The following is a 13,805-nucleotide window of genomic DNA, read 5'->3' as shown; positions in this document are numbered from 1 at the left end:
GATCTCGATCGCCATGAATGGAGGAGGAGTTGTTAATGAGACATGTGAAGCGACTCGTGATGAGGAACGTGAAGAGGTTCTTCGGATGGCCGGTCGTTTCGTCGTCGCGGGGTTGCTTGAGCTTTTGACAAAAGTATGCAAACAAGTAGCTCGTCCAGGTCCAAACCCGACGACGTATTCCTGGGCGTTAGAGTTCAACCTGTGGGCGCATCTGTGTTTCACGTTTGTGGTTTGCAGAATCCTTTGTGCTCCGCGGGCGCTTGAACGCATGAAGAAGACACGAGTAGAGTGCGACGCACAGCTTCTGTTGGGTGTTGTTTGTTTGATAGCCGCCTCGCTCCTTTTCTTCGCTTGTTAATCGTCCGGTGAGTGTTGAGTCATTACTGACTCTGAGTTCTTCCACCGTTCCACGTCATCCGAATCTCTTTTTTTCTCCTATGTGTAGTAACTGTGTCGTTTAGTGAGTGAAACCATCGCCGTTGCTTACGTGCGATCTTATCTCTATCTGCTTTTTTTTTCGTTGTGTTCTTTGCTTTGTGTTGTTGAACAATTATGGTTTCTTGATTGGACGTTTTGCTTAATATTAATGATCTCGTAATAGTAGGTTTAAATCGTATTAGCTCCAAATCGATTCAAGAAAAAAGGCATCATTGTAGTCTATTTGATCTGAACCATCAAAACGCTTCTTCTTTAGTATAAAATCTTACGCAATTTTAGAGTCAGACCGAAAAAGTAACTGCAACGTAATATTATAAGCCATCCGATTAATCAACATTCCACGTGACATAAGATGAGGCAGCTATTTTAAACTTTTAACTTACCATTGGTTAAAAAAGGGGAAGTTTAAACCTTTCGGTAAAATTTTTGTCATGTAACTTTATCGCATTAAGGTTTTTTACCCAAAGGTTCAACCCCAATGTTAGCTTTGACCAAAGAAAAAGGTCAGGTCTTTGCCAGGTCATCATCACCACTCACGCCAAACGCATAGTAAACTATAAACCATAGTCAATAGTTAAACCATGGTTAACAAACTCCAAAACAAAAACCTATTCTACGCTTTTCCTAATCTCTGCTCGCAAGATTCAGATCGCAAATGGATGGTGATGGAGGAGTTGTTGATGAGAGACGTGAAGAGCTACGTGAGAGACGTAAAGAGCATGGTAGATTGACCGCCCGTTTCTTCGTCGCTGTCTCGCTCAATCTTTCCGCCGGAGTCTGCAAACGAGTGACTGGTCTCGACGGTTCGGGAACAGAGAACGGAGACCACGTGGCGTTCTACTGGGCTAAGAAGTTTAACAGGATGGCGGAGATTTCTTGTATGATTGTGATCACACAGATCGTTTTCGCGACGGTGGTGATGGCACGACGGATGCGAAGTCTTAGACGAGACTGCGATGTTCAGCTCGTTGTGGGTTTCATCTGCTTGTCGGTCTCGCTCTGTTTCTCCGCTTACCTTCGCTGGTTCGCTGCTTTCCATCGTTTTCTCTTTGGAAGTTGGAACTGTGCTTTTTTTTCTTTTTCTTTGGGTTTTGTGTTTTTGAACATCACTGTTTCTTGATTCGATCGATGTTTGCATGACTTGATTCCATGTTAGTATGATCATGAATTGCTTAAAAATAAAGTAGATGAATTGACATCGGAGTTACTAGTTTGATCAAGAAAAAAGTTATCTTAGCGTATTTCCGATCAATACAACGTTCCACGTGTCGTTAGATGAGGCAACCTGCTTTAACTTTCCTTTATCAGACTAGTTACTAATTTTTAGATTTATGTAACAATATAATTAAACGATAGTGATAGTCGTATGGTTTATTAATGATATAAGCTGAATAAAATTTCTAGGAACCATCGATATTTTTGTTACCAGTAGTATTTTTTTATTTTATTTTGGGTTATGTAAGCAGTAGTATTTCAAGAAAACATAGTTTTACAGTAACCAAATATTCGTAAAGTCCATATTTAGAAAACTTGGCACGTACGGTTAATAAAACACAAACCACGGTTAGAAAACGTACGGTTAAAAATAAACCATGGTTCATGGTTAAAAATTTAACTATGGTTAGGTTAGATAAACCCCTCTTTTTCCCTCTCTTTAACAAACTCCAAAACCCATCAGACACAATTTTCTCACTTTTTCCCGATTCTGATCTTTTTTGTTTTTGTTTTTTCTCATCGTTTCAAAAGCTTTCGCAAGATTCTGATCGCAATGGAGGTTGATGATGACCATGATGGAGGTCGTGAGAGAAGAGAAGAGACTAGTCGAGTTAACGATCGTTTCTTCATAGCGGTTTCGCTCGTCATTTTCACCGGAATCTGCAAACGAGCTTCTGATTTCGACCTGTCAGATCCAACGGTGACGACGAAGAACAACCACGTGGCGTTTTACTGCGCGTCAGAGCTCAACAAGGTAGCCGGAATGTGTTTTACGTTTGTGATAGTCAGAATCTGTTTATCCATGCTCGGTCTGACTTTTGCGCCGGTGGTGATGCGAAGACTACGAGCAGAGTCGGACATGAAACTGATGATGGGTTCTGTCTGCCTAATGCTCTCGCTCTGTTTCTCCGTTTATCTCCGATGGTTCGTCGTCGGATGAGTTTGATTGAGTTCCCCTGAATCCTTCCTTCCTTCCTCTGTTTTCGATTTAGAACGGTGTCGTTTTAGTGATCGTTATAAACCTTTCATTCTGCTTTTTCTTTTTTTCTTTGGGTCTTCGTTAGTTTGAACATGGATATATTATAAAGGTTGAAACTTTGTTTCTTCGAACATGAGTTTTTGAATACCATTTGATATTGGAGTAAAGTTCTAAGATTACATCATGCATGGTACTCTTAACATATACTATATCTACCAAGTGAAAACAAAGCAGTGTAGTGGTTAAGCATGATGGTATGACCAGATAAAAACGACTAAGAGTGGGCTATGACTCATGAATCAATGAATGAACTATGAAGAATTGAACTTTTTCAACAATTTAATTAGAATGTTTCAATCTCAAGAACAACAACCAAACTGTTTAACACCATAAAGATACTATAGATACGATTATACGAATACTAGTGTTGGATGCTAAGGACCTAAGGTTACTCCTTATTTTCAAATCTAATCAAGTAGTGGTTAACCATGATGGTATGGACTATGGACAAGTGAAAATACTGACTAAGAGTGGACTATCAAACTTGATTAGAGAGGTTTGCCGAATATTAATTGATACTATCGCCATGTTTATCGATCGTAACAGTTTTTTTAAATCGTAGCTATTTAAGAATAGGCCTTAATGTAGTCTATTGAAGGATTCAATGAAAACCCCTTTATGACAACTAATTTACAAAGAAATCGATATGTGTGGGGTTCTTAGTTTTAGGTTACTGAATCAGTGAATTATCCAAAAAAAGGTTTCTTACTTGAATTGTTCATAACACATATTATTAAAGTTGAATTATCCACAGCTTTAGTAAAGAGCCATCCTAATTTAGAGTAGGACAAAAGTAATAATAGCGTATTGTAAGCCATCCGATGAATCATAATTCCACGTGTCATAGGATGAGACTACTGCTTCAACTTTCGTTTGTTAAATATTAACCATGATTAGGTTTACAATTACATAACCCATCCTCTTTTAACAAATTCCAAAACACTCATAGCAAGTTTCTACTTTTTCCCGATTCTGATATCGACCACTCCTCTTCAAAGAATCGATAACAGGTTCAGCTTCAGAAGAGTCAACTACCCCAACTGTACCAGTATCCTCGTCATGCAAAATATAAGCATAGTTTAAAGACCGTTGTTAAATTCAAATGCAGAAAATGTTTTACATTGGTACAAAAGAAGCTAAATAAAACAAGTTGATTAGTTTGATGAAACAGAAAATAAACTTTGAAAATAAGAAACAGGATATTCAATAATGGGTTCAGGTTCTAAGAGTACTGAATCATAAGATTTGGTATGGAGATCATGCATCACCAAGGAACCACTATCTTGAAGCAATAACTTATTCTCCTCCAGAATTTCAATTGGTGCCAACGGGAGCATCGGGGGGAAGGGTTTCTCCCCAAACAAAGTTTTTACGTAATCTATGGAACACAGTTTCTTCCATGTCTTGTTGCCGCCTGAAGAATCTAACGACCATATCACATGGGTTGGCCCCTTGTTGTCGGATACGCACAAGCGATTGTCGAGGATGCACATGATGTAGTTTCGATAACTTAAAGGTTCACTTGAGCGGGGAAAGGGAGCTTTACAGATGACTTGAAAAGTTTCCGTGTGAAGATCGAAAAATAACACCTTAGTTTCTTCGCAAAGGGTGAGCCAGTATAGTGACCCATCTAAATGCACAGGAGAACTGTCATAATTTATCCTATAAGGAGAAGCAGGGACAACATACCTCCAAGCGTTTGTGCTAAAATCGAAAACTTCACAAGTTGTAACGTTTTCTTGTCCAAATTCGGATGAATTATACAACCATACCGGCTTGTAAGTTCCCCTGAACTTGTCTTTGCCAAATCCAAGATTATGCATTGGGTAGCCATACTGCTTTTTTTCGAACATGTCGATGCAGAGCTGTTGGTAGTTGGAAAGAGGAAAACTTCGTTGCCATCTCGTGGCGGGATTGATCACGACACTAGGAGTGTGAGAACAGTAACTGCATAGAAGACCGTCACAACTACCACGGCAGAGCATTATGTTTGAAATAGGGAGCCTGACCTTAGAAACTACGGAAGACCCCAACAAAACTGTATCCCTTGGAGCTGCTTCATAATAACCATTATTATTAATATTATAATAACCATCACCAATGGATACGCAAAGGACATCTGGACTTCCTGATTGCTTACGCCGGAGAAACTGTTTGTCTTGGAAACACCGGGACTCGATTGNCACAGATTTGAATCTTAGGAGAGATTTCACAGGAAGCCTCTCGAGGATGAGCTCTACAACATGGAGTGGTAGCAGCAATGCCTCACTGGAGCGACGATGTCTTTTTACTGTTTTGTTTTGATCACTCGAGCGATGTCTTTTTAACAACATTGTCTTCTTCTCGTTCTCTCTCTAATTTGATGATCAAATACAGAAGAGGACCTCCGAGGCCTTGATATAATATATACACACGAGTTAGGAATCGCAACAAACAAAAAAAATAAAAGGGAAAACGTAAGTCAAGTCGGTTTAAGGATATGGAAATTTAACACTTTTAGTTTTAGGTTTGCTGAATCAGTGAATCATCGAAAATTTTCCTTACTTAATAAATTGTTCTCTCTCACACACACATAACACATATATATATATTATTATTATTATTAAGTTGAATTATCCATAACATTAGTAAAGCCATCTTAATTTAGAGGAGGAGGACAAAAGTAATTGTGGCCATCCGATGAATCATAGTTCCACGTGTCATAGGATGAGACTACTGCTTCAACTTTCGTTCGTTAAATTCAACATTAACCATGGTTAGGTTGTACATAAACCCATCTTTTAAACAAACTCCAAAACAGTCATTATTATTATTATAATCATCACCAATGGATACGCAAAAGGACATCTGGACCTCGTGATATCGATTGCTTACGACGGAGAAATTGGTCTTGGAAACACCGGGACTCGATTGTCGATTTCCACTTGTTGGATACAGACTTGAATCTTACGAGAGATTTCACAGGAAGCCTCACGAGGATGAGCTCTAGCAATGCCTCACTGGAGCGACGATGTCTTTTTGCGGTTTGGTTTTGATCACTCGAGCGATGTCTTTTCAACAACATTATTGTCTTCTTCTCGGTCTCTTTCTAATTCGATCAAATACATTGTCTTCTTCTCGGCCTCCCAGGGCTTCATATAATATACACACGAGCTGAGCATATCCGAATCAAGCTAGGAATGGCAACAAACAAACAAACAAAAAGGAAAACGCCAAGTCAAGTCGGTCTAAGGAAATGGAAATTTAACACTTTTAGTTTTAGGTTGCTGAGTCCGTGAATCATAAAATTTTCCTTACTTAAGTTGTTCTCTCACACATAACATATAGTATATTATTAAGTTGAATTATCCATAACATTAGTATTATTAGTAAAGCCATCCTAATTTAGAGTAGGACAAAAGTAATTGTAGCTTATTATAGTTCCACGTGTCATAGGATGAGACTACTACTGCTTCAACTTTCGTTTGTTAAATTAAATATTAACCATGGTTAGCTAGGTTTTATATAAACCCATCTTTTAAACAAACTCCAAAACTCTCATAGATAGATAATTTCTACTTTTCCCGATTCTGATTTTTATTTTTCTTCTCTCTCAATCTTCGTCCCAAATCTCCAATATAGATTCCCGGCGAGATTCCAATGACAAAGGAAGACGGAGCAGTGGAGATACAACGGGAAGAGCAACGTGTGAGACGTCGTGAAGAGATTCGTAGCGGTGGCGCTCGTTCTAGTAACCGGAGTATGCAAACGCGCAGCGGGTTTCGAAGGTTCATATCCGGATCAGGGAACAGAGAACAACGGAGACGCGGCGTTCTACTGGGCTTCGAAGTTGAATAGGATGGCTCATAACTTTTTTATCCTCGAGATTTCGTATTTCTCGTTGCCATGGTTGGTGTTGGCACCATGGATACCGATGCGAAGTGATCAGAGGCAGGTTGAATCCAGTATTCTGTTTTCATTGGGTTTTACCTTCATGATGATCTCTCTCTACCTTCGCTGGTTCGTGTGCGCTTAGTAGTAGTACTACTACTACTACTACTACTACTACTACTTCAAAACATTATTGTTTAGATGTTGCATTGAACATGATTTGCTATTAAAAAAAAATATATGAATCGACTTATCGACATGGGAGTAACAAGTTGTGTAACCATATGCAGATATATCCTAAATTGATTGAGCCAAGCTGAATAAAAATTCTCTAGTAACCAACCATATTTGTGTAACCTAAGTTATTGAAATTTTGTAACCAAAGAAGTCAGACCCCTTCGTTTAAGTCCATATCATTATCATGCATGAGTCATCATCAGTCATCCCACAGCAAGTACGGTTACGTAAACCATGGTTAAATTAGTTACAGTTAAGTACCATTGTACATGGTTAATAATTTAACGATGGTTAAGTTATATAAAACCCTCTTCCTCCCCTTCCCTCTTTAACAAACTCCAAAACCTTTCTCTCACATTTTTTTGTTAATCAATCATCGTTTCATAGTCTCAATCTTTTTCTTTTCTTGCAAGATTCCAAAAAAAGTGCAATGGATGCTGAAGATGGAGTTCGTGAGAGAAGAGAAGAGGCTAGTCGAGTTAACGATCGTTTCTTCATAGCGGTTTCGCTCGCCATTCTCACCGGAATCTGCAAACGAGCTTCTGATTTTGACGTTTCGGATCCGGCGGAGACGACCAAGAACGGCCACTTTGCGTTCTACTGCGCATCAGAGCTCAACAAGCTAGCCGATATGTGTTTTACGTTTGCGAGTATCAGAATCGCTATAGCCATGATCGGTGTCACGTTTGTGCCGGTGGCTAGAGCTGTCAAAGTGGGCGGGCTGACCATGGGCAGACCATGTCCAATTCATTATGGACCGGTCATGGACAAGCCCATAATTGAAACGGACTTATGTGGGCTTGGACAACAAAGTCCAAGAACAAAATGGGCGTGGACAGCCTGGACATTGGGCGGCCCATTGGACAAACAATTCTAGGTCAAAATTGATTTGGGAGAAATCGTAAAACACATTTTCATTTTCTTCTAACTTTCTCTGCGATTTCTCCGGCGATACCATCTTCTTCCCTTCAATCTCCATCGATTTCAGGTACGAAACTACGAAACTAAGAGACCCATCTGCTTCTCTTCTTCTCTTTCGATTTTGAGATCTAGGTTTAGCCGATTATGATCGACATAATAACTTTGATTTGTCATTGGTTTATGTATTAACTTTGATTTCGGTATTCAAAATATTAACTTTGATTTGTCATTGGTTTAGGTATGGAAAATTGAAACTTGGCTGAAAGCTCAAGAGTACTCTTATGACGATGTGATTTGTGAGATGGTGAAAGAGATGAAGGAGAAATTTGACAAGTATTGGGAGGATTACAGTGACGTACTTGCTTTAGCTGCTGTCTTTGATCCTAGATTGAAGTTTACTTATATAGAGTACTGCTTCAATACTCTTGATGCGTCAACTAGTAAAGCAAGGGTGGATCACTTGCGTAAGAAGCTGAAGAAGCTTTTTGATGTTTATAAGAAGAACCCGACAAAAACAGCAGCTGGAAGTTCAAAGTCAAACAAAACAGTTGGTGCTGGATATGATGTAAGTATTCTGTTCAAATTACTTTGTTTTTGTATCGATTGTGTTTTGAGCTGTTTCAGTTTTGAATCATAATTTCAGGGCTTTTATGCTTACATCTCCCAAACAATTGGTGCTAATGGTAAGTCAGCATTAGACAAGTACTTGGATGAACTAGCATTTAAGAGCTTGGATATTTTGAAGTATTGGAAGGACAATGCAAACCGTTTTCAAGAACTGTCTTCTATGGCTTGTGACATCCTTAGCATCCCTATTACAACCGTAGCTGCAGAATCATCATTCAGCATTGGAAGCCGAGTTTTAAGTAAGTATCGGAGTTCACTCCTTCCTTCTAATGTCCAAGCTCTAATTTGCGCTAGAAATTGGCTTAGAGGTTTTGAAGAGATTGTTGATCCATTCGAAGAAGGCAAAGAAGGACAAGGAGAAGGAGAAGGAGAAGGAGTTTGAAATATGTGTGTCATTGTGTTTGCTTTATTGCTTTTGGATGTTGATCATTGTGTTTTGGATGTTTATCATTGTGTTTTGGATGTTGATCATTGTGTTTGGATGTTTATCATTGTGTTTGGATGTTTATCATTGCTTTTGGATCCATCTTTTATGTTTTATGTTTATGTTCTAAGCTAATTACACAATTTTTTCTCATTTTACAAAATCTGTTATATTTTTGTCCAATGGACACCCATGGAAAGCCCATAAAAAAATGGGCATAAGTGGGCATGGTCGTTAATGGACCGGACGTTAATGGACACGGACACCTATTTGTCCAAAATAAAAGTGGACAATATTGGACGGGTCAAAATGGACGTGGACGCCCATTTTGACAGCTCTAACTGTGGCGATGCGAAGACTACGAGAAGAGTCGGACATGAAACTGATGATTGGTTCTATTTGCCTAATGCTCTCGCTCTGTTTCTCGGCTTATCTCCGATGGTTCGTCGTCTGATGAGTTTGACTTCGCCAGAATCTTCCTTTAGTGAGATAGATGGTTTTCTTTTTTTGTTTCTTTGGTCTAAGCATGGTTTCTTGTTGCTTAAGGTTTGAACTTTGATCATGCCTTTTTTGTATACCATTTGATATTGGAGTTCAAGATTTGATCCATTCATAATATAGATGATCGTAACAGTTTCAGATGTATATCGTATTGTTTCAAATCATCTTTCAGTTTAATATGATCGTAACAGTTTCAGTTTCAGAGGGGTTATAAGTTCTTAGTTTTAGGTTGCGAAATCATCAAAAGCTTGCGTCTTTGTTTTGCTCAAAGCACATGGAATAATCACAATATCTTGAAACAAGTGTAACTTGTAAATGACATCAAAATTACATCATAGTACTCTTATTGAAACTAATGCAAGAAGATTAGGACATCGAAGAACTATCCTCAGTCTCTGTGCTGGTGATTGTTGTGGCATCTTGAGAGTCTTGGAGTAACTTCATTTGGTGTTCTGCATGTTCTCTCTCGCATTGACTCACACCAATGATGATGTCAAGCATTGTTCCGGTTGTGCCAAAGAAGACGAGTGGACCTAGAGACTTGCGTTTGATGCCCACTGGGATTGCAACCAATGCTCCTAGGACTGAGAATACCCATGTCCCTAGTGCACTGCAGTCACACAAAAAAACCGAAACTTTTACAGTTTAGGATGTTTCAACTTGAAGAACAACAACCACAGTGTGTTTTTTACATTAGAAGATACTAGGTACCAATGTTGGATGCTAAGGTTACTTCTTTTATCAAATCAAAGCAGTGTAGTTGTTAAGCATGATGGTTTGACCAAGTGAAAACCACTAAGAGTGGGCTACTTATGACTCATTACTCAATGACAAAAACATGATTCCTAAATCACAGTTAAGAAACAAACACTTTATACACCACCAGAAGAATTGTACTTTTCAACACTTCAGAATGTTTCATCTTGAAGAACAACAACCTCACTGTTAAACACCATAAGATACACCAATACTAAGTTGGATGCTAAGGTTACTCCTTTTTCTAAATCAAAGCAAGTAATGGTTAAGCATGATGGTATGGAGAAGTGAAAATGACTGACTAAGAGTTGGCAACATAACTAATGACTCAATGACAAAACTATGATTCCCGGTACCACTAGACATATGTTCCTTTCTCTTTCTAATGACTAGCAAAACATTATTGATGCTAACGTGAAATAAGAAACTGACTTGGAAACAGTGCATTCCTCGAGGTGTTTCACATTCTCCTGACTTCCCATCTTTTGATCACCCACTGAAAAAGAAGCAATGCCCAGTTAAAGTATTTCACCAGACAACAGAAACTCAAATGGCATGAAGTACTTCTTGTAAACAGGCTATATATTCATGTGGAGCAAGAAAGCTATAATCTTGGGAACAACAGACTTAAAAGACTAGTGAGCTACAAGTATGCAGATTCATCTCCATGAAACCAAGAGAGTCAAATACAAAAAGCTATCTTGAGCACATTCGAACACAACCATTGGAGCAATCTCTTTGAAGAACGAATATGACAACAAGCAGCACTGAGAAGACAGCACAATAAGGAAAAAAAAAACTAGGAAATGCGAAGAATCATTAAGCAAATTTTCAAACTTTCTGGAATTCATAGCACGCAATGAGCTTAAACCAACTTGTTAAGATCCAGATTCGTGTAATAGAGTAGTGAAGCAAGTTTGCTCAATTAAGAATCAGCACCAAAGAAGATCAAATTCTGGGGAGAAAATAAGAACAAACACAATCACATAACGCGAACACAACGACAACAAAATCAAATACATAATGAATACTCAGAGAAGCGATCATACCCACAAGAGAAACGAAGATTGAGCAAAGTACCTTTCTCGATTTCTTGTGAGTTTGTGTGACTTAATCGATGAGTCGGGTCGGGTTAGGCCATCATGGAGGGAGTGACTTAATCGGGGAGAAGGATACATTATGGGCTTTAGTTGGGCCTTCTCAATTTTAAATCTTTCATGATCGATCACATTTTTTATGTTTGGCAGCCCGTTCTTTTTTTTCATCAAACCAGAACGACGGCGTTTTGGGTTAGGTTGTTTAACACTTACCCCCAAATCTTTCACTTAGAGCAAACCACACACTCACTGTGATAGGCGAGCGAGCGCAACACACGGAAAGTTCTCGAGATTCCGACAACAAGCCGGTAAGGGTTTTATCCAATCCAACCACGGAAATGCTAAGAAATTTTCGTTTCTTTTCAGCCCATCTCTTAATTTCTGAGCTTTACTTTTTTTATTCACAAGTTTGATTTTAGATAATCAAATTTTCATTAAAATATTTTGTTTTATTTTTCGTATTGTTTATGTTTTATAAAAGGGGATTTTCAAAAATACCTTTTTTCTATGTCATTTTTCAAAAATACCTTTTGATGGTATCCATTTTTAAAAATACCCCTTTAATATATAAAATAATAAAATTATAAATCCTAAACCCCAAATACTAAACTCTATTCCTTAAAAACTATACTCTAAATATAAATTGGGAACCCAAACCTAAGAAAACAAATTCTAAAAATTAATTTAACATAGGGTAATTGTGTAAAAGAGGGCAAAAATGAAAATGGTCAAAAAATGGACATTTTTGAAAAGGGGTATCCCAAAAAGGGCATTTCTAACAAATTCTCTTTATAAAACCACCTTTTTATTTCTTTATCTGAATTTCAATATATCCATAATAAACTACTTCATCATTATCTAAAATTTTCCAATATCTAATTTATAAACAGTGATTTTTTAAAATAATTTTCTAACATAAATTAATTTAATTATTTTTGTGTTTATTTTTTAACGTTTAATTAATTATTAATTAAGGGCATATTTTATTTATTTGATCTGAATTTAATCTTTTAGTTATTGATTAATATTATATATAATAAATTAATTCATTATTTTCTTAAAAAAAATTAGCAAAATTTCAAATATCTAGTTTGCACAATATTTTTAAAAATATTTTTTTCAAATGAATTAATTTAATTATATTGTATTTATTTTTAACTGAGGACAAAATAGTCATTTTGTGCAATACATAAGGTACATTTGAAAGACTGAAAAAAATTTAGTATAGATTTCAAATTTCCTATGAAGTTTAAGGTATGTATTCAAAATTTTCCATATGTTTTTATTTTTGTTTTTGTTTTTCAAAGATGGTTAATAGGAAAAAGAAAAATGTCCATCATATGGAAGAGGATCCCCCCTTACGGCCTATTGCTGGTCTTAGACAGCTTTCAAAAAAGTGTCTGACGCGCCTGAAACGGGTGGGAGTGAGTATAATACAGCCTAAACTCTTGAACCTGCTCATGACTGATTACTATTGTCAACGAGCAAAAAGCACTAACCGAAGAGGTCCTTTTTGGCTCAACGATGATGGTTTATTAACAATTTTGATCTGGAGAACGGCAAGAGCGGTATACATTCTTACTCTTGAACTTTAACATATTCATAAAGATTGTAATTCACAATTCACTTCTTCAAGATGTTTCTGCATTCCCAACAAATCATTCTTTAGAAAGCTGCAGATTTTGACCTTTTTGTTTTTTTTTTTTTTTTTTTTAAGCAATCACCTAGCGTTTGGGGAGGACTTCATGGAAATCCTTGGCTGGTTATATTCGAGATCAGCTCTTCTACATCATTTGCTGGGCATATGGACCTTCTGATCTAACCAGTATCATAAGGATTATCCGTGGTTGGGAAACTGAATACATTCCCCTATGTGCATGGTATCTATGCCGACATGTCGATCCAGACATGTTAGGGAAGGATACAGGCGCATATAAAGGTCATGTGTGCTATGGTTGTTCACTTCCTGAAGCTTTAGAGCATATTAAAACAGAAGGCATCCCAAAAGAACTCCCGGACTCCAATACCTTTTTTTGCGATACTGAACCTCCAAGTGTTGGTCTAATGAAGCACAAGATCAAATCTTATCTACATTTCAGCACTCGACAAAGCTCTTGATCACCTTCCCATTCAACCGATTGGTTTGTTTGCCCTCAATTGTGGACGTGTGGAAAGGTAAGATTAGTTTAAGGAGTTGTTTGGTGTTTCTCTTTTTTACTTAGCTCTAACATATTTTTCTTGTTTTTTTGTGTGGCACAGAATGTATACGAAGCCCTCTTGCTAGAGAATTCTTATTTCACGGGCTATCATAGAGTTGTGATTCTACAGGTAGAGATGTATAGGGGAATACAAGTTGCCTTGTGCAAATTGAGTAACGGGGTTAAGGTTGGTGATGATGGATACGTTCGGGTGTCCTTAGAAGTATTGTACATGGTGATTGGTGCTGTAAGACAAGGGGCAAAAACTGTTCGGGGATTCTTAGAATCTTCTTCATTAAGTGTATACACACAATCTTTTATAAAAAATGCCTTGATTTGTTATTTTCCGTTAGAAACATAAAGAAATCACATCAGCTTAAAAAAAAAACTTGTGAACAGAAAATGGGTTTGATGTCTCATATCTTATATATATATATATATATATATATATATATATATATATATATATATATATATATATA

General features: G+C 37.4%; 6 protein-coding genes across 8 annotated transcripts; 4 read left to right on the top strand and 2 right to left on the bottom strand.

Moving 5' to 3' along the window:
- LOC104756540 lies at positions 1,046–1,645 on the top strand. Its single transcript, XM_010479146.1, has one exon. The coding sequence runs from the start codon at positions 1,094–1,096 to the stop codon at positions 1,556–1,558; it is 465 nt and encodes a 154-aa protein (XP_010477448.1). The 5' UTR covers positions 1,046–1,093; the 3' UTR covers positions 1,559–1,645.
- On the top strand, positions 2,155–2,789 carry LOC104759344. Its single transcript, XM_019239368.1, has one exon. The coding sequence runs from the start codon at positions 2,207–2,209 to the stop codon at positions 2,591–2,593; it is 387 nt and encodes a 128-aa protein (XP_019094913.1). The 5' UTR covers positions 2,155–2,206; the 3' UTR covers positions 2,594–2,789.
- LOC104759343 (F-box protein At1g11270-like) lies at positions 3,847–5,025 on the bottom strand. The gene is made up of 2 exons (XM_019238885.1): positions 4,761–5,025; positions 3,847–4,730 (listed from the first exon to the last, which is right to left on the bottom strand). Exons 1-2 carry the CDS (start codon positions 5,023–5,025, stop codon positions 3,847–3,849), a joined length of 1,149 nt encoding a protein of 382 aa, XP_019094430.1.
- LOC104756539 lies at positions 7,230–9,225 on the top strand. The gene is made up of 2 exons (XM_010479145.1): positions 7,230–7,491; positions 9,113–9,225. The coding sequence occupies exons 1-2, from the start codon at positions 7,230–7,232 to the stop codon at positions 9,223–9,225; spliced, it is 375 nt and encodes a 124-aa protein (XP_010477447.1).
- Positions 9,510–11,194, bottom strand: LOC104756538. 3 transcript variants are annotated; one of them, XM_010479142.2, is made up of 4 exons: positions 11,078–11,154; positions 10,904–10,983; positions 10,461–10,524; positions 9,510–9,882 (listed from the first exon to the last, which is right to left on the bottom strand). In XM_010479142.2, coding segments are annotated over exons 2-4 (309 nt in total). In that variant the 5' UTR covers positions 10,905–10,983; positions 11,078–11,154; the 3' UTR covers positions 9,510–9,638. The 3 variants fall into 3 exon arrangements, with proteins under 3 accessions (XP_010477444.1, XP_010477446.1, XP_010477445.1); XM_010479144.1 differs by lacking the exon at positions 10,904–10,983 and having other exon boundaries at positions 11,109–11,194; XM_010479143.2 differs by lacking the exon at positions 10,904–10,983 and having other exon boundaries at positions 11,078–11,165.
- Positions 13,034–13,703, top strand: LOC104759342. The gene is given in 4 exon segments (XM_010482284.1): positions 13,034–13,227; positions 13,229–13,292; positions 13,385–13,624; positions 13,677–13,703. Coding segments are annotated over 4 exon segments (525 nt in total).

Source organism: Camelina sativa, chromosome 17 (genome assembly GCF_000633955.1).
Source record: "Camelina sativa cultivar DH55 chromosome 17, Cs, whole genome shotgun sequence".
NCBI classification, from domain to species: Eukaryota; Viridiplantae; Streptophyta; class Magnoliopsida; order Brassicales; family Brassicaceae; genus Camelina; species Camelina sativa.
This window is presented reverse-complemented; position numbering and strand designations above follow the sequence as displayed.